This window comes from Tenrec ecaudatus, chromosome 1, assembly GCF_050624435.1.
Source record: "Tenrec ecaudatus isolate mTenEca1 chromosome 1, mTenEca1.hap1, whole genome shotgun sequence".
Taxonomy (NCBI): Eukaryota; Metazoa; Chordata; class Mammalia; order Afrosoricida; family Tenrecidae; genus Tenrec; species Tenrec ecaudatus.
This window is the reverse complement of record NC_134530.1, coordinates 252,683,837-252,703,350: the sequence shown is the minus strand read 5'-3', so window position 1 is coordinate 252,703,350 and position 19,514 is coordinate 252,683,837. Positions and strand designations below refer to the sequence as shown.

Here is a 19,514-nt window from a genome sequence, read left to right as displayed (position 1 = left end):
CATTTATAAATTTTTAATCATGTCAGTTCTCGAATGGGTATCTCCTTAGCCTGCTGATTTCCTTTTCTTTCTAAAGAAAGTGGGTGGAGAATTAATTTAGACGTTTGTTTGCAATAAAATAAATTCATTTTACTCTTGTTTTGGGATTCTCGCCATCAAGGTTCAAAATCCCTTTACAACTCCCAAGAGGAGAATTTTATTAGTGTGTGCATTCTGGACAGCTTATTTACTCTGTACATGGAACATTTAGGTTTTAAAAACTTAAATGTATACTGACAATAGCATTATGAAGTAAAAGTTGAATTCTTCCCCTCCCCCGCCCCAGATTTAACATTTAAGGAGGGGAAAAGGTACTGGCTGGGAGAAGTTATCACTCAAGTTTATCATCTTTACAATGCTAATATTGGCTGTCCTCAACTGACTGACATATATATATATGTAATACATAAAACTCTGGGAATAGATGCTTTTAGAAGCCAGTCAATTGATTTCACTACTACACAACACTGCTAACTTAAATGTAGATATGTAATAACATTAGATCCCCTAATTGTAATTTATTGGGTTTGCACAGAACACTTAATATTCTAAAATCTTCTAAAGGCCCCTCACTGAAGTGAGGAATCAGGAGTCAAACTGTAGAACTAAAATTTGACTTCAATCTAGTTTATTGTTGGTTCTTTTAGGATTTTGGTAAGTTTAGGTTGATTGTTTCTAATTGCTTAGATAATTATTTGTTATAACCATTTTAAAGTCACTTTTTTGTCATACTCAGTTTTCTTACAAGCTGGAGTTTAGATGGTGATTGATTTGAAACCTTGAAGCAATGGCTAGTTCTGTAATTAGCAAAGAAATAAGGTAGTGTTTCAGAAGTTAGCATTTTCTATCAACCATTGACATGAGCTAGTTTTCTCAGTGTACATAATTAGGAGAGATCTATTTCGCCCAAGTGAAAAAATAAACTAAACATTAGCCTTGCTTTATACGTTCTAGTTCAGTGATTTAAGGGATACATTGTAACATTTTTATTTAGGTAGAATATGTGGGTATGTACTGCCTAGAGTTTGGGAGGAGGAATGAATTAGGTAAAAGTACTTAATCTCAAGAACAAAGTTTTGAGGAAAGGGTTTATAATTGGAATTAACATTGCCTAGACAGGTATAGAGGGAAAACTCCTAGGAAAGTTTAAAGGAAACACCAAGTAATAAACAGAAAAATGGAAGTTAAGAAATGGTGGTCCAGAGTAAGATCTGTGAATGAGAAGCTTGGGTACTTGCCCTTTCAACTCTTAAATCCCTTGATAAGGCAAAGCAAACAAAACAGTTGAGAATAAATGGGAAAAAGTGAGGTGTAAAGCCTTGAGAAAACATACCTCAAAATAAGGTGCTTTCACGAGAAAGTATGGCATGATCAGTGTAACCTTCCTGAGTTGCATTGAAGGTCAGCTGTCCATAGTATGAAAACATGGAGTTAGGAAAGAACTAAATTTCAAGTGTTGCAGGATAGAAATGGGTAAATCATGGAGTGCGGGAAGTTTTCTTTGTTGCTGGCAGTTGATCACTAGATTTATATCTACATAGTTTGTATACTTAGAGGTTTTATATTGACTGGCTTTGACCTAGAAAGTCATAACCAGTGTTTAAGACTTCAGTTGTCCTGGTGGCAAGAAAACTTTAAATGAAGCACTTTATCAACTAGGCATCAAAATTAAGAAAGCAGTATTCATCTATAAAGATAACTTCATTTCCCTGGGGTAGATCCTACCTGAAAATGCCTATAAAACTATAACCTTAGAGTTCTTTAGAACACTAGCAATATTAAAGCTTCATAAAAACAAATTTCTTCAAAGAAGTAAGCCACCTAACACTGGTCAGTTCATGTTCACTCAGAATTTGGGGATTGAGTCATCGGAAGTTTTGCTAATACAAATTCTAGGATCATTTCTATTATGGATTCAGTTACACCATTACATTTCAGTTGGTTTCCAGGCATAGTGGAATTGCGGTTTCAGACACAAGACAGTTGTAGTTCTGCACATATATAGTAAAAGTTAAGTCTGGAATAAATACGACTACTGAAAAGCTGTCAAAGCTTTCTCTCGGTTTCCAATAGTCCTAAGGCTTGATTTCTGTTACTAGCTGGGCATAACCAAACCCACCACCACCTTTGAATCAATTGCTATTCTGACCTGAGCATGGCAGAGCTCACTAGGATTTGTGAGACTATAGGTACAGTCAGCCATGTCTTTCTACTGCTGAATGAATGGCTAGTGGGTTCAAACTGCTGACCTTGCAGTTAGGCAACATGTAATCTGCCACCCGGACACCTTTGGATGTAAAGGCCTATCTTCAAGATGTTTCCATAATTACATTCCTACACAGTCATAAAGTGTCTTCGGGATGGGGGGTGAAGTGGATGCAGTTTACAGCAAATGTACAGCCCTCCCACATTGAACCTAATTCCAGAAGATGAAACGGAAGGTTAAATGTGAGCTTGCTTCCTATCCCCAAGTCAAAATATTTTGAGTCTTTGTTCAAGAACCCTGAGTATGTGGTATATTGAATTTGTGACTACCTTGGTGAAAGCATTTACACACTTATATAAAAGAAGCGTCCTCTCACCCCCCCCAAAAAAAAATCCTCAACACCTGTAGTTAGTTACAGCTGAGCAATTCAAAAATTACGTAAACTGAGCAGGATCTATATTAACTGCTTCATAGCAGTTTTAATCCATGTGGAACCACTTGTCAATTGTCAGCCTAACCAGTTAAAAACTACCCCTCAAGATGTGGATGGATTTTTTCCCCGGTGGAGAAAATTTGGGGGTGCGTTGCCTGTCCTCTAGCTTCTAGAAGATGTATTTCAATTGGTAGTTCATTTGCATTGGTTTTTAATCACCCCTAGCATAAGTTTAAACATTGAGGATACTTCATTCTAGTACCTTTGCTGCATTAAATTACCAACTTTTTCCGAATGTACCCTCAAATTCTGAAACGTGAGCCACAGTACTGTACTTATTCCTCAACGGTTTTAAAAAAACTTGAATCGCTTTTTATTACCCCATCATATTACCTTGGCATTAGTTTTTTATAGTAGTGAAATTATAAACGATGCCTCTACGTTTTTTTTTTAATACATGTGCCAGTTGGGGAAGCTCGATATTAGACCTGTCTTTAGTTAAGTAGGAAATAATTAAACACTAAGGATATATGAGGGAGAATTCCCATAAATTTCTGATGTATTTTTAGCTTACTAGTCAGTTGACTAAAATGATTGCTAAATTAGTTGTGTTAGGACAGGAGTTTAAAAACAAGTGAGCCTTAGTGCTTATAGTTAGGGGGGAAAGGCTATACATTTGGAAAGCAGAGTGATAATTTGTTTTTTAGATACGATTGCTAAGACATCAGTAATCCTATCTTGATTAGGCTAAATTAGCTATGTGTATCAATTTCTCTTCCCCAGGTAGGAATACTTTAATCTTAATTCTTTTTTCATGACAGGTTTCAACCCAAATTGCATGTACCATGGTAAAAGGGTTTGCATTTATTTTTCACCAAAGGTCTGGGAAAGAGGCAATCCTCAGTTGAAAAATCTTGGTTTAACAGGGAAGGCAGAGGCAAAAAGGTCCAGTTCTCATCTGACGCTACCATTATACTATTGTTAGGGTTGTTTTTAAGAGGACAAGGCAATTTAGTGCCCCAACTGTTGATCCTGAGTTACTGCTTTCCAGACTTAGTTCCACTCCATTATTAGAGGTAACTAATTCAGTCTTCAAAAAAATACTCTGGTGAGCACTGCCACAAATTAGTTGATGAGCCAAAAAGTTGATTATTAAAGTATACATAGAAAACTAGAATGACCAGGACTTCTTTGGCAACCTAATAGAATAACTTTAAGATAGCTATTGAAAGGAGGACCTCTCATACGCAGCTGTGTAACTAAAGTGTCATGGTTAAGTACAGGATAAAAGGTTCCAGTGTACTAGATTTTTTTTTTGAAAAGAGGAAAAAATGTGCTGATTTAAATTTCATCTCCTTTTCCTTAGTCTGTCCATGTGAATGTGCTGTGTGGAAGAGTAAAAGGGCCCAACTAAATGTGTTCCAGTGATTCCAATAGGTATTCTAAATTAATTGCTGCTTGTACACTTAATAGTTGTTTTATTAGGTTTCCAGAATCATGTTTATTAGAATTCCCCTTAGAGTTAAAGTGGGGGAAATGGAGAACTGAGTCTAGGGTGTTTGTGTTCTGGGTTTCCCCAAAATACTTTTTCTGTTTAAAAGATCATCTATTTCTCATCTTCTTACAAAGATGATAGTGCTTTTGTACTCAGAGCAATTTGGAAAATAGATTTCAGGTCCTTTTGGGTACTGATGGGAGCCTATCCTTTCTACTCGCATAAACAATTGTGGTCTTGGGAACCCACAGGATCACTGAGGCAGCACTGACTCAATGGCAGTGAGTAGTTTTTTAGAGGTGGTGAAGTAATTGATACTTTAAGTCAACTGGCAAGTAAACCTAAAAATTAACGGAAGTAAAATTAAAACTTAAAGGATACTGCCTTCCAAGGAGAATTGTTGGCTATTTTCCCCAGACTGAATAATAACTGCCAGCCCAGAGTGTAATTTCCTGTTGCCCTGAGATTACAGAAGGTATATTTTGTTTTCCCAATACTGCTCCAGAGTAGTGTAGGTTTTGGTGATATGTGGGGAATTTGAGTACTAATTCCAAGTGCAGTTAGCATGTAGTGTTTATTTTTAAATGATATCGAAGCCTATAATGGTTTTGAGTAGCAAATCAAATGTTCAGGTTTCAGAGTAAATCATACCCATTACTGTTGATGTAGAAAAGGATACTATAGAAACTGTAATATATGTATAGAGGGAAAAATTCAATGTCAACTAATTTTAAGAAACAAGTGATTATTTACTTTCATACCTTAGAATATATTTTAGGTTTGCTTTCTTATTAGGAGTTATATTTCGGGGGGGAGGATAAGGAAAACAATACATTTACTTAAACTTTTAAAGGAACAATAGAAATCTTTTAAAATTAGAACTGGCCTATTAAATACAGTGTTGGTAGCCTTCTCAAGATAGCAATACTCGAGGGGGGAAATAACCTTAATTTTTTTAAAGAGAAGAATGGAGAGGTTGAAAAGCATTAAAAATCTGAAACAACATTTCTCTAGCACATCACAAAGTTTATACTGCTTTGAAAAATAATTTTGTAATGAAATTTTGTCCTCAGCAGCTGTACTTCCCTTTTAAAACATTTCAAAATGGAATCTTATATACAATAAGTTGTATTTGGGTGGTAGGACCATACTGGTATATTTACCTGATTTGATCACCACTGAACTATATTTAGAGATGCTTCCAAGAGCTCTTAAATAATCATGAGGACTATTTAAAAATTAGAAAATAACAGTGATCGTTTTAGTTCTTTCTTTGCTAAGGTCTTCTGCTTACCCAAAAAATAGTGTTCATAACGTGACTTTTAAAAGGGGTGCCTTGACCACCTCCATTCCAGATTTTTATCTAGGAATAGAAGGATTCAAACCTTATTTGATCCCTAGCTCTTTGCTGAAAAGTGCATAAACAGGAATCCTGAATTTATTATATAGACCTCCTCGCATAATGTAATGAAGCAAAGGGAAACCAGCGATGGAGTGGAGGTACGTAGACTAAAGAGATGCTTGCAAATCAATGGTACTATGGATAGTCACAATTTGTTGCCCAACTCAGTCAATAATTGCAAGTCCAAAGAAAAGCTTGTAGTTAATTTTAAATTCCCTAAGATCCTTTTTTTACTGAGATTTGAAAACAAGGAGTCAGGAAAACCAAGAAAGGGAGGGGGGAAGGGGTAACGGGGGTGCATAAGAGCTTTAGAAAGAACTTTAAAGTAGATAACAATAGATAAACCATAAAGAGTTTTCAAAACTACTAATGTCCACAATTCTATTTCAATCAGCTATTTAGCTGGTACCTACTGCTATGTCACCTAGTGTGAGATTTCCGAATAATGGAACAATGAAGAAAGTGCAGTTGGAGATTCCCAAGTTGGACTACAAGGTAGGTTATTTCAAGTGCAAAATATAATGAAAATGGATTACGGGGGTGGGAATGCAAAGGTTAAAATGTGGACTCAAGGTCTCTGCCACAGGGAACTTCCAAGGCATGTGAATACTCAATAAAAAACAGAGGATACAGCGTCTGAGAACCTAAACAAGAGTGATTACAATTCTTTTGAAAGCTTGTGCTTGAGAAAGGCTTGGCTAAAATCTACAAGGTTTGGACTTGAATTTGGTGGCAGAGGGGAAGGGGAAATAGTGGGCACTGAAGAGACGAGGTGACAACATTAAGATCAATTTGGAGGTCTTTAAGGTGTGTCGTGTTGAGCTTGTGGCACATATAATTGACAAAACACACTTTTCAGTGTTTAAATAGCTCTAAGATTTTGATAATGTGTCTAACAAACGTTTAAAAATAATGCAAGTAGTTAAAATGTTCTTTGTATTTACTCAGGTCTCCAGTTTACCGTGATTCTGCTGTGAAACTGTTGAGAAGACCTTAGAAGTTTTACCAACTAAGGTTTCTCTCGTGCAAGGTAAGATAAAATCATCGTAGACGCTAGAGCATGAAGGGACTTTAAACTGCCTGATTTTCTGCATAAATGTTAGCTGAAACAGGGTAAGTGGCCTGCCCACAAAACACAGCCTGGGAAGTAGCTTATTAGTGCCCACAGGTCTTACGCCCCCACAGTGCTGCTGCCTTGTAAAGCACGAGTGAATGTCACAGAAACTTATAGGGCGTGACTACTTTGAATGAAGTAAGCCTCACTGAATTTTGGTACCTTGGTTTATACCCATTGTAAGTAATTTTGCCCAATTCTTCTAATACTTAGCCTAATATCCAAGCCTTTTGGTAGTATTAGAATCAGTAGAAATTTCTTAAAACAGCGGTTCTGAACCTGTGGGTCATGACTCCTTTGGGGGTTGAACAACCCTTTCACAGGGGTCACCTGATTTATAACAGTAGCAAAATTAGTTATGAAGTAGCAACAAAAATTATGGTGGGGGTGGTCACTATAACATACTATTAAAGGGCCATGGCATTAGGAAGGTTACGAACCACTGTCTTAGAACATGTGCAGTTAAGGCAGCCTGTAAATCTCACAGCCTTATATAACAGCCACACCCAGGGGGTGGTAAGAAAGAAACCGTTAACCTTCTACACTGAGTTATAAGACAACTCTTCCTGAAACATTTTTAGCTCACCTCGGTATGTCAAAGTAATCGTAATAAAAGTTAAAATCTCAACTTCCTTTTATTCAAGAAGACATCTAGCTTGTTACATTTAAAAGATCTTCAAAGGTAATATTGACATTAAAACAAAAGGTGAAAATAATTCCCCTTGAAAAACTCCATTCCTTTTTAGTGTTAGAATAGAAATGGTTTTGTAAACTGGGATGTAGTAATAAAATTGGGTTTTTTAATTTTTAGGGAAAGATTGAAAAATTCAACTGGGGGAAATTGTTTCTTAATATTAGTCACTGTACTTATTACAAAGAAACTTGTGAAATACTAGGCGGCTTTTTGTAATTTTATTGTTCCAACACAGCGACAATTATGAGTTATTAGTTCTCCGTAGCAGAAGAATGCTTCCCTGGCATTCTTCTGATGGGTACAGGGCCAGAGTTGATTTGAAAGCAGTATGCACGTATGTGTACAACTTGATACATTCTTCAATTGCTTGATTGAAAGCCTTTATTGTGCATAAAATGTTCTAGGTAGTTTTCAGCTTTGAACATCAATTTGCTTGACTGCTTAATTGTTGCTGTTAGTTTGTTTTCTTTCAGGATCAAGGTGGGTGCTTTCATATAAAATCCTATTTTTGATTCCTTCTCTTGCAATTCGTTCCTGGATTCTTCGCTTTGCATAATTATACCTACAATGGAACCTTTAAGAAAAGAGTAAATTACTGATACAAAATTCCCATTAAAATGAAACTTTTATAATCACAAACTATATTGCTTCACATTACTACCCCGAGACTGAAAATATAAACATTTTAATTTGGAGTGTTGTATTTAGTTTGATGTCCTAATCCAAATAGAGTATTTGGAATATATCCTACAGAAAATTTCCCTCTGACCCTTTGTTTTTAAGTCAGTGACTCCCTCTCTCTCTCAAGCAGCTATTAAATAAAATCTATCCTCTTGGCTTAGTTTTTAACATGGAATCCTTAGAGTGAAGTTTTTCTTGTATCTGACATGTTTTTCTCAAGCAAATCGACTCATTTGTGCTATAAAATCTGAACACATTTTCAAATGTAGGCTTGAGATTACATGAATGAATAAACATCTAGGATAGGGTAAAAGGTTAACTTCCTTGAATGAACATGCCGTGCATTCATCTCTTCTAACATTCAGCAAATTATTGGGAAGGGAGAAGAGGTGTGTAGGCATGTTTTTTAGTTATTTTTAAAAGCTATCAATACTCACTGAAAGTGGTGTGTCCCAGTAAGACTCTGGAAAGACCTGTGCTTTGGAATTAAAGATCAACCTCTAACAGCTATGGAATCTGTCTTCTTGAATACATACTCATTTAGTATACATACCAGCATCCTAAAGTCACCAAAATAAATCCACCTACTCCAACATCACAAGATCTTCTAATTCTACCTGTGAAATGAGTTTAACCCATCAGAATTAATTTTCTGTATGTGGAGAAAAAATGTGGAGAAAAAGTATTTATGCATATAAAATACTCACTAGTAAATAAAAAATGTCCAAGGCCAGCCACAACAGATCCTAATGAACCATATAATACTGAATCCCGGGCACATGGAATGTTTTCAACATCTAAAATTCCTAGGAGCTTAAAGGGCTAGAATAAAATAAAAACCTTTATTAATAATACAGTAAAATTCTAACCGCTCATTAATGTAGTGACATTAAGCAAATTTCCCCCCCCAGGTTTTTACTGGTGACCTTCCGTTGTGGTTTTTAAGAATATTTCTTGTTTAAGACAAATGTAGGCAGTGGTTATAGTTAATCATATGCAATTTCTTGTCTAAACTACATGGTAAACCACTACCATGACAACAAAAAAAACATGAATTTGGTTGCAGCACTGCTACTAAATCCCATAATTTGTTACCTTGTGGGTCCCTTTTGTTTCTGCCCTAATTTTCCCCCTAAAATGGTGAGGTAGTGCTAGACTGCCAAATACCTTTAACATGCAAGAGATTTTTACGCATATTTTGTTTCCCCTAATTCTTTAAAATCTCCACGGATGCTCTAACTTCTTTTCCAAGAAGAAAAAATGGCAACCAAAAGCTTAAAATTTAATTATGTTTGTCAATTTGGCTCTATGCTTTTCTTACTTTTGGAAGGACAGGGCCATTTCTAAAAATTAGAAACAATTCAATTCACTCACTGTAGCATCCCTATAAATAAAAACTTTTCATATGGAAATATTCTTGTATTTTCTATATTTGCTTCTTTGGCTCAAGCAGCTATTAGAAAAGATAATGACCTGGTTCATAATAAAAACAAAGTATACACTGTCTTGGATTGTTTTATTCTATTCTTTTCTCTCAACAGGTGCTCATTGAATTTACAGATTGAATCTTAACGCTAGGAGGTGTGGGGCACTCAAATCAGGCTTTTCATTTAGCAAAAGCATTGTCGTTTGTTTTTTTAAAAACTCTCAGGGTCAGGGATGAATGGACTCTGCTCAGTGTTCCTGGGGTTGGGGGTGTTTGTGGATGCTGGAACCAGGAAATACTGGTGAGCTACTACTATAGGGGTTAGAATACTTTGCTAACTTACTGGTTAAAGCAGTCTCCTTTGCAGAAGATGAAATCAACCAAGTTTCTATGGGCCATATCCACCCAGGATCAGGACTGTGTGGAGCAAGGTAGCCCTATGATACAGATCTGCAGTCACTTGGATGTGCCATTTTGGTTTCTGGGTTTTTTTCTTGACAAAGCTTCAAAAACCAGGGAGGCTGGGAAACACCCTACAATGTACATTCCCTCTTCCATAAAATTCTTTGGTCTAAAGTTGACATTGACATCCTGGTTGTCTACTCAGAGCTGGTAGAGATGGCTCTTGGGCCCTATCCTGTGTCACCTCTTTAAGAGTTAAAAGAATTTACAAAGGCTGATGCAAAAGTCTAAGGGGAATTAACAGAAGGAAGCGATTAGTATTCCAACAGAAAAGTGAAGCTACACCCAAAGGATGGAAACTAGACCCACCAAGAAACAATGTCCAGTTGAGTTGGGCAGATTTCACTTGTGTGTCACTAATGTGCTGGCAAAACTAATGCAAACCGGCCTGCCTTCTGCCGCGGCACCCACTGAAGAGTCGCAGCCATGGCTGTGCGCTACCCTATGGCCGTGGGCCTCTACAAGGGCCACAAGGTGACCAAGAACGTGAGCAAGCCGAGGCACAGCTGCTGCCGCGGGCGTCTCACCAAGCACCAAGTTCGTGCAGGACATAATCCAGGTGTGCGGCTTCGTACCCTACGAGCGAAGGGCCATGGAGCTGCTCAAGGTCTCCAAGGACAAGCGGGCACTGAAGTTCATCAAGAAGCGGGTGGGCACACATATCCGGGCCAAGAGGAAGAGAGAGGAGCTGAGCAACGTGCTGGCCGCCATGAGGAAGGCCGCTGCCAAGAAGGACTGAGTGCCAGGCCCCCCTCTCCCCACCCCCAAAATAAAGTCTTTCCAGAAAAAAAAAACTAATGCAAACTGAAGTCTGATCCCAAAGCTAGTGCTATTTCTACTATATATGCCAAAACTTACCAACCAGAACCCAGGACTTGGGCTGTATTCAGAGAAGTTATTAAGGGCTCCAACCCTGAGTCCTACTGAAGTTCATATAATGCATTTTTAAAATATCCCCTTAAATAGCCTGTAAACAAAAGTATAAAATTTTACTTTTGCCTTTAAACCTCTTAAAAACTAAGGATATCTGTAGGCTGTTTTAGTGAATTTTCTTTTTAAACTTCAGGAACTTAAGGAAAATTGTTATCACTTTGATCGAGTAAAGCTTTGTGAGGCCAAACTCATTAAACCCAAGACTGCAAAGACAGAATGCCAATTTAGTAATCTATAGAACTAGTTCAGCTCAAACTAGAGCCACCTTGTTTCCATTGTCAAATCTATGTATCAATGCCCACATTCTTTTCATTGAAAAGGATGAATTGGTGCCCTGTTACTATCTAAAGCTAATCTCACTTATGTACTGAATTCTATCCCCTTTTATTCATGTATTTTCCCTTCTATAACTTACAGCATACTATCTGAGCCAGGAATGGAGAATGGCCGGCTGGAAGGCCAGAACTTTATTGCCACCAAGTGGATTCAAACTCAGCAACCCTACTAAGGGTAAAACTGGCCCTGGTTAGATTCCTAGTCTAACTATGGAATTAAAAATCTCAGTCTATCTCCTGGAACAGCTGGGTAGTTTCAATCTGTCCACCTTGCAGACAATGGCCCAGTGTTTGACCCAGTGGTTCTCAACCTTCCTAATGCTATGACCCTTTAATACAGTATATGTTGTGAACTGTATTAAAATTATTTTTGTTGCTATATCATAACTTTAATTTTGCTGTTATGAATCGGGTGACCTCCTGTGAAAGGGTGGTTCAACCTCCAAAGGGGTCACGACCCACAGATTGAGAACCTGGTCTAACCCGTATGCCATCTGTGCTCCTGGCAGGCCATAAAAGGCCCGTGAAATCAATACTGCCAAAATCCCACATCTCACCAGAAAGCAGTGCCAGCCATCACATTAAAGGGCAAGTTGGATATTTGACCAGAACGGCCTGATAATGACCTGCCCTTTTCAGAAGAGATTCCCTGGTTCTGGGCCCAACCCCTAGCTGCCTACAGGTAGGTTCCTCTCCCTTTAAATCTTCAATGAGGTTATACATTTACACAATCCACTGAAACTGCCATCAAGGTTTCTAAAAGCCATTTTGTCAAACCTGCCTACACCTCAGCATATTTGGTCCAGATACATTGTTTAATACTTATAATTTGGCTTCCAATACAAGGCAACCTGATTTCCTTTCTATCTCACCATACCTGGCTCTTGCTGTCAGCTTAACAGCTCTAAATGTTGACATGCTGTACTAGTCTGTTTCTTTGGAATCTAGTGTTTCCTTATGCTTCTCAATGCTTCCAGTTAAATACCACTTAGGATGATGGATTTGCATATAAAACTTCAATCTTTCCCAAATGTCAGTCTCAAATTCATTTGATTATCAACACCTCTCAAACGGGTACATCACAGTTGACTCTTGAACAAGATACAGTCCAAAATCCACCTAAAACTTTCAACTCCTAATTACTACTGTTTAAAGTTGATCACATATTTTGTTCATATATAATAGACTGTCAGAAAAAATATGGAAGTCAAACATTGAACTGCAGTGTTTTCACACTGAGGGAAAAGGTTGGTCTTGCTGTCTCAGTGGCAGAAATGGAAGAGGTGATTCAAGGGGAAGCAGCAGATGCAGGCATGTAATGTAATTTTATGGAAACTAAATTGTCTTCACATTTTCATTTTTCTAAAAATATTTCTATATGGTGCCAATCTTGCTATCACTTTAGTTTCAGTTCCTGTATCATAGGTCCATGTGAAACAAATCAAAAGCAGTGTGGGATAACAGGGTAGACTGCTCCTGTGAGTTTCCAAGACTGAGCTGGAGTAGAAGCCCATCTTTGTCCCACGGGAGCGGCTGCTGGTTTTAAACTACTGACCTTGCAGATCACATCCTAAAACATAATAGCTAATAAACTTTCTGAGCGCCGTAAATCTTGAAACCTGCTACATATACCTGCACCGTACCTTTCTACCCATATTCAAAATCTCATTTCATCAAATGGCTCTCATAAATCCTGATGCCATGTACATCTAGATTTCTTCAACAATTTCAAGGTTGGTGGCTTACATGGTGTTTCCTCTAACAATGGCACCTTCAACGGTGTAATCCTTCAGACTTTTATGATGGTGTAACAGGTTCTTTTAGAGTTGACAATCCTTTCTATAGAAGACCATCTATAATGAACCTCAAGGGTCCTTATGATGACCACTGCCACCACCGCCCTTTAGAAGTTGAATTAGAGCTGTTTGGGACACGCAGTTCATTTAAGTTGAAAGCTTTGATGGTTACCACATGGGCTTATGGGTGGCCTGGGGCATTGTCCAATACCAAAAGACCTATAAAAGGCAATCCCTTACAAGCAAGGCAGTACATGACTCCAGGTACAAAGCACCGATGGACCCTTCATGGCTTGAGCATTAGTAGCTTTATAAAGGCAATTCTGATCACAAATCCATGTACATTCGCACGAAATAGCCTGTCCCTCCTTGCCACAATCCTATTTCTCTTCCTAATAAATGCCCATTGTGGTTTCTCCATCCCTTTACATTAAAAGTCCCTTCAGGCAGTTAAAACTTTCTCAAATGACTAATGGCATCTGTTGCCTCTTGGTTGGCAGTAATGGCTTTGGTTATCTTGACGTTTTTAAGCCAAACCTTTTCCTAGAATTACCAGACCATTCTCTGCTATTAAGTTCATCTCCCTTTTAAATTTTCATAGAGTGCTTTGCTTTTTTCCTCAATCATTAGTCTTTAAGTGTGTACTTTAATAACTGTGCCCACATACATTTTCAATATGAGGTATTTCACAAAAAGATTTTGTTGGAGAAGCAATGGCTTCACTTTTTTTTTAACAATTGTCTGTTCTGGCATTATTTTACTTGAAATGGTGAGCAACTTCAGTGTATAGTATCTGTACATTCAACTTATTTCTTGTAATGTCATGACTTCTCTGCTCTTGGGAGTACTTCCAGCATGGAGTTATCCAAGTATTGCCTTAAATATGAAAAATAGGCACGGACTGTGAGATAACTTTTTACTGCAATAAGCTATTTATTGGAAAGATTAGTTGAATGGATATTAGCATCAAACAGAATTTAAGTGATTATTTCTAATACTAGAGCTCACTGAAATTAAAGGAGGTAGCTACAAAACTATTACAGTAGTATATGTAGTTACTTTTACTCTTGTGATTTAATGGGGCATCTTCCTATTTCTACTATGAATGTCTGCATTTAAATTTTGATGTTAACTTTTACTAATAGATTTATATATATATTTTATGGTAGTGAATGACAAAATAGACTAGTACTTAAGATATCTTTTGTTAAATTTTTTCCATTAAAAAACAATGTGTAAGTGCATCCATGTACTTCAATCTCACGTTGTTCAAGGGTCTATTTTGAAATTAGAATTTTCACCTTCATACTTGCCTCTTCATGGCCTCAGCCAATTTTTTGGCCCAAAGCCTACAAATCCTTGATTTCTACCTTTCCTTCATCAACCCATGTTCTATTATTATCAGTATGTTGGCAAATCCCACTCTCAAAATAGATCTTTAACCAAAACATTGCTATCAATTCCACTGCTACTGTTTTCCTGCAACGACCACCAGGCTACCATGTTTCAGTCTTCAAAATTAATTTTTAAAATATCTTATTACTTAGATTTTAAAAGACCCCATAGCCTCTACCTGTATTCAGAATATATGTCAGGGATCCTCAAACATTTTAAACAGGGGTCAGTTTACTGTCCCCTCAGACCCGTTGGAGGGCTGGACTAGATTTTTTTTTTAGAAAAAAAACCAAAAAACTATGAACAAATTCCTATGCACAATGCATATATCTTATTTTGAAGTAAAAAATGGGGCAAAAAACACCTGGCGGGCAGGACAATATGCTCATCAGTGGGCTGCATGTGGCCCGCAGGCTGTAGTTTGAGGACCCCCGATACATGTACTCCATACTATTGGCATAAAAGCACTGTATCTACAGTACTCCCTTTGCGCTTTCTTTTCTTAGCTCACTGGTAGGAACAATGGTTTTGTGTATGATTGCCTCAGGGTCTTAAACACATGCTATCTTTCTATGAGACATTTTGCTACTACTAATGGGTCAATAAGTTGACAATGATCATTTTCTTTCATCAGATTATATTTTTTAATTCCCAGTCGACCAAACCAGTCTCATGTCAGCAATTATCTCCTAGCAAAGATGGGCAATCAGATATGAAAGGGATAAAAGCCCACATTAAGGATCTCAATGTTCATCACAACGTAAGTCTAGAATTCAGCATTTACTTTCCATGACTTTGAAATATGCACGTTCCAAACATGCATTTTTACATTAAACCTATTCCAAATTATCATATGAAATATTAAAAACTATAAATTAGCAAAAACTTTTTATTCAACTTGATATTTAGTAGCTTAATGATCTGGTGTCTTGGGCTCTTGGTCAAATTTAGATGAAACATCCCTAGAGCAGCAAACAAGAGCTGGCAAAAAGCAAGAAGATTTTCATGTAAACCTTCACCTAAATCATAATAAAAAAGTTCTTTAAAGTGAAAAATACCTCCTAGCCGAGCACAGTTTGAAACACTGTTTGCTTCTCATTAGTTCAATGTTAATACTATTCTTAAGATTACTATTTAAGTTTGTCTTCATGACCATCATCTTTTAAAATCTGTATGAGGATATTAAGAAGAGGAAGATATATAAATCATTACGTTCCTGTACCATTAATGCTACTCTAAATGGTGGTGCTATAAGTTAGGTGTTGGGCTGCTAACCCCAGGTTGTTGGTTTAAACCCAGTAGCAGCTCTACAGTTGAAGATTAGACTGCCCCCATAAAATTCCGTGGCTCGGAAAATCTTGAGTTGGAGTCAGAATCAACTCAACGGCAGTGGGTTGATCTGGTTGTTCTACTTAAGGTAAGGTGACCAGATTTTAACATCGGTAAAGCGGGACACCATTGATAAAACTCATAACCTGGCAAAAGAGCCACATGGCAGCCGAAAACCGTATACCCTAGCTTGTCATGCATTCTTTCCAAAAATCGTGACTTATTTAAAACGCCGTGGGACACGGGAAAATTTGTTAAAAATTGGTCACCTTAAGGTGAGCGAGGAATGGAGAAAAGCAGCACCTTAGCGAGCTTCTGGAGTCCAAGAGGGCTTTGAAGAGCATGGTTTCCCAATAGCGTGGTTGGAAGATTCCTCCTTGCAGTTCTCCTGGCCCTTTTCTCCGCAATGCAGTTTTAACATTTTCTAAAAACATCCTTCTGATCTGTTCCTGTGCCAGTGGCCATAACCCTCTGGGCTAACCTCTCTGCCTTCAGTTGCACTGGCCCAGCAGGAAACACGACTAAGTGTAGTTCTGAAAAAACTGAGCTACAGCCATCCACTCATCAGACCCATGTTTAAACGCGGGTTGGAATAAGCCCATGCATGGAAGAGCTGGAGTGGACTCCAGCAGCACTATTTTTGACTGACTGTCATGTAAGTCCCAGAAATTTGTAAGCAACAAGCCACTACTATAAAGATTTTAAGGGGTGGGGTGAAGTGGGGGGTGTGTGTGTTTAAACTCCCATTACAGGTTGGAAAGAACACACTGAAAACTGTTAGGTGGAGAAAGGGGAGATCACAAAAAGATGGGGATCCCAATTAATTAGATGCATTATCACATAACTGGTTAAGGGAAAAATTTCGATCTTTATATCTGACTGACCCTCCAGTTGTGGCTATAACGAAGGTTCCATTCCCCAGCATTTACTGAGTCCCCTTTAAAGAGTTGTAAAGAACACAGTATTATGGAAACGGCACCTATCCTTTGGGAGTTTTTTCATGCAACTCCTTTTACCTGTACTGTGGTGGTTACTGCTGGGTAAGCATTTGGACTGCTCACCACTGGGTCGGAGGTTCAAAACCACCAGTCACTCCATGGAAGAAAGTTGAAGCTGTCTGCTCCTGCGTCACTGCGGTCTCTGCGTTGGAATCCGCACTGGGTTATACACCTTTACTATTAATTTCCTGTGCAGTGGGCATTTTCAGCAAAATTCCTTATCAAAGGATGTGATCTTACTATGAATAGTACCTGTCTTTGAATAGTTCTTACGAGCCCCCCAACCTGGTCATCAATTTTGTCATTTGGCAATGAGATAAAAACGTGGGGAAGTAGGTTCAGCTCCAAAGAAGCAAATAGCACGTGCTCCCAGCTTCCTGGAGGGCATGTCCAAAAAGTCGCTTAGCTCCTCACCCACCAACGGCTCCCGCGCCCAGTAAGTGCGGAGGCCCCGGCTACACTCGCCCGCCGCCCCCCGGACGCCCTCGGTTACCTTCCCCTTCCCGGGCTCGCCAGGCTCCGTCTCGGCAGCCATCAAGACGAGTCTGCCCCTCCGCCCGGCCGGCTACCACCAAAGCCGCCCAGAGGCGAGGCCGGCGCCGGGACTGCCGAGCGCTCCTCTCCCCGCCGCGGCTCGGGGCCCTGCAGTGCGCCGGGGCGCGCCCGCCGCGCCTCGCCTCCGCTCCGCCCCCTGCGCCACGTCCGCCATTTTAGGGACGCCTAATTGTGCGCAGAGACTGCGCCCGGGCAGCTCCCGGCTCTGTCGCTGCCATGTCCTTTGTTCAGCCAAACACTTTCTCCCTCACAGGCCCTTTTCGGCTCGGCGCCGGGCCAGCAGGGCCGGGAGGGGCGAGGGGAGGCTCAGGAAACGCCACTCCCTGGATTCGGGCCAGGTCGGAACAGAGCCCCGCGGCGCATGGAAACGGCGCCCCTATCGGGCCCGGCCCGCTCCTTCCGCCCAGCCGCCATTCCTAACCGTCGTCCTCGCGCGCACGCGCGCTCCTGCACGAGCGCCGGGCGCGCGCCGAGGAGCGGGGCCGCGGCGGAGGGGGCGGGCCCGGGAGCGGGCGCGCCGCCGCCGCTTTGTCCTGGGTGGCCGGGTGGGCGGTCCGGTGGACCTCCCCTCGGTCCTGGCCCCGGGGGTCGGGGGTCGCGGGGTGGTGAGGGGTAGGGTGGGGGCGGAAGTAGGCCTTCATTTCCTCAGCAGCGCTCGTCGCCTAGGTGTCCTTGGCGCTTCCGACCCCAGAGCGTGCGCGGAGTGCCGCCGGCACCGTCCATGCTTCGCTAGCAGGCTGCGAGTCACGAGCGCCCACGCCCAGCGGTCTCTGCGCCTCCGCCGACGTCCCCGTGTGCCTATTTTGGCGTACGTGGTGGGTTTCAGAAAGCCCGAAGGTGACTGGGGACAAAATGGCCGCGGCCGCTCGCGGACGAGCACGCGCCAGGCCACTTGAGTGCATTGTGTGGAGCCGGGTCGGGGAGTGGGAGCGGGGGGGCAGAGGTCGGCAACATGTTCCGATGTAGCCCGTGTAGCACACCCCCAGAAGGTGAGCGTATCTGACCGAAATAGCCACTGCGTCGGCGAAGCGTTGGCACAAAGGCCGGCTTTCGGCCAAGTGCGTCGAGATTGCGCGCAGCGCTGCTCTGGCGCAAAACAGGGCGGAGTCCGTTTGCCACGAGCCAGAATGCAAAGCAACGACTCTTTTGTCAGGGTTAAAATCTTTGTAGCCAACCGAAGGTAGCTAGCCCTCTCCTTATTCCACAGCCGCGTGGTCGGTGCCCCTCTGTGGTTCACGTCCGGCGGCGTGTACTTGGAAGCGACCTCCCGGGGGACGTGCCGGTCGCCATTGTGCTGAGTCACGCTGCTGCCGCCCCGCCCGGGCGCGGACGGTGACCAGGAGGGCACATTCGCCGTCTCTGAACACTTGTCCTTTCTACAGCCTGTGCAGCCATCACGCAGCTTTAGACCTAGTTCTGTGTGAGGTTTTCCCCAACAGGAGAAATACAAACGGTCCTATTGCTCTTTAGGGAAAAAACCCAGATGGTGCTATTCCGTCAGTTTGGGGTTTTCAGGTGAAATGCTTCCGTTTTGAATCAGTCACCAGGTAATAATGGTGGTTATAGTGAGGAATTCTTAGTTTGAAGTAATCCCTAACTATGTAAGGTGGGAAAGTGCCAGACCTTCGTTAAGGCATTTTAAATATATATATAAGACTTTGAAAAATTGCTAAAGTAGGCAGCTTGGAATCCATTTCTGTTTTTGCCTGGTCTTGGCAAAATGGACTCCATTTTGAATCCGGTGCCTTCAGCTTGGCTCTCAGAATTCACCTCTCATATACCTCCCTTTCACTGACCTCCCTCTCTCACTGATCGCCCCCTCCCCTGCTCAACCTTCAAATTCCTGGAGCCAGAATGTTTTCTGAAGATATGCACACTCCACTGTAGCCATCCTTGGCATATAGATAAGGTCAAAGACCTCCCTTCTGAAGCACCTGTGTGCACAGATCCTCCCCGGCTTGGACCCTTCCCAGCTGTGTCTGCCAGCAGGGGTATAAAAACCGCAGCCTAAATTTCCCAAAGCGTGGTTTTAATAGCTCAATTCCCTGAGTTGCTGAATCCGCCCACATGCCTCCCAATAAAGCCTGCTTCTAAATTTTGCCGATTGGATCTTTGGTTCTGTTTCACGCCCAAAATTCCTTACAGTTTTCCGTAAATATTTTCCCTTTTTTCCCCCACATTAAAATAGTTCACAAAAAATGCATAATGGACATGTTCGATT

The 19,514-nt window shown here is 40.7% G+C and overlaps 1 protein-coding gene across 2 annotated transcripts; it reads right to left on the bottom strand.

Annotated features, from left to right (window-relative positions):
• Window positions 1-7,588: 7,588 nt before the first annotated feature.
• COX20 (cytochrome c oxidase assembly factor COX20) lies at window positions 7,589-17,631 on the bottom strand. 2 transcript variants are annotated; one of them, XM_075531307.1, is made up of 4 exons: window positions 17,232-17,594; window positions 8,772-8,886; window positions 8,618-8,681; window positions 7,589-7,957 (listed from the first exon to the last, which is right to left on the bottom strand). In XM_075531307.1, the coding sequence occupies exons 1-4, from the start codon at window positions 17,271-17,273 to the stop codon at window positions 7,825-7,827; spliced, it is 354 nt and encodes a 117-aa protein (XP_075387422.1). In that variant the 5' UTR covers window positions 17,274-17,594; the 3' UTR covers window positions 7,589-7,824. The 2 variants fall into 2 exon arrangements, with proteins under 2 accessions (XP_075387422.1, XP_075387427.1); XM_075531312.1 differs by having other exon boundaries at window positions 7,871-7,957; window positions 8,618-8,677; window positions 17,232-17,631.
• Window positions 17,632-19,514: the final 1,883 nt, after the last annotated feature.

What these genes read in the sequence shown, in the direction of transcription:
- COX20 (XM_075531307.1), bottom strand. Translation starts at nt 17,273, where the DNA reads ATGGCTGCCGAGACGGAGCCTGGCGAGCCCGGGAAGGGGAAG. An exon ending in GCGAGCCCGGGAAGGGGAAG is followed by an intron (nt 8,887 to 17,231) that starts GTAACCGAGGGC and finishes ATTTTATTCTAG; the next exon opens with CCCTTTAAGCTCCTAGGAAT. An exon ending in TGGACATTTTTTATTTACTA is followed by an intron (nt 8,682 to 8,771) that starts GTGAGTATTTTA and finishes CTCATTTCACAG; the next exon opens with GTAGAATTAGAAGATCTTGT.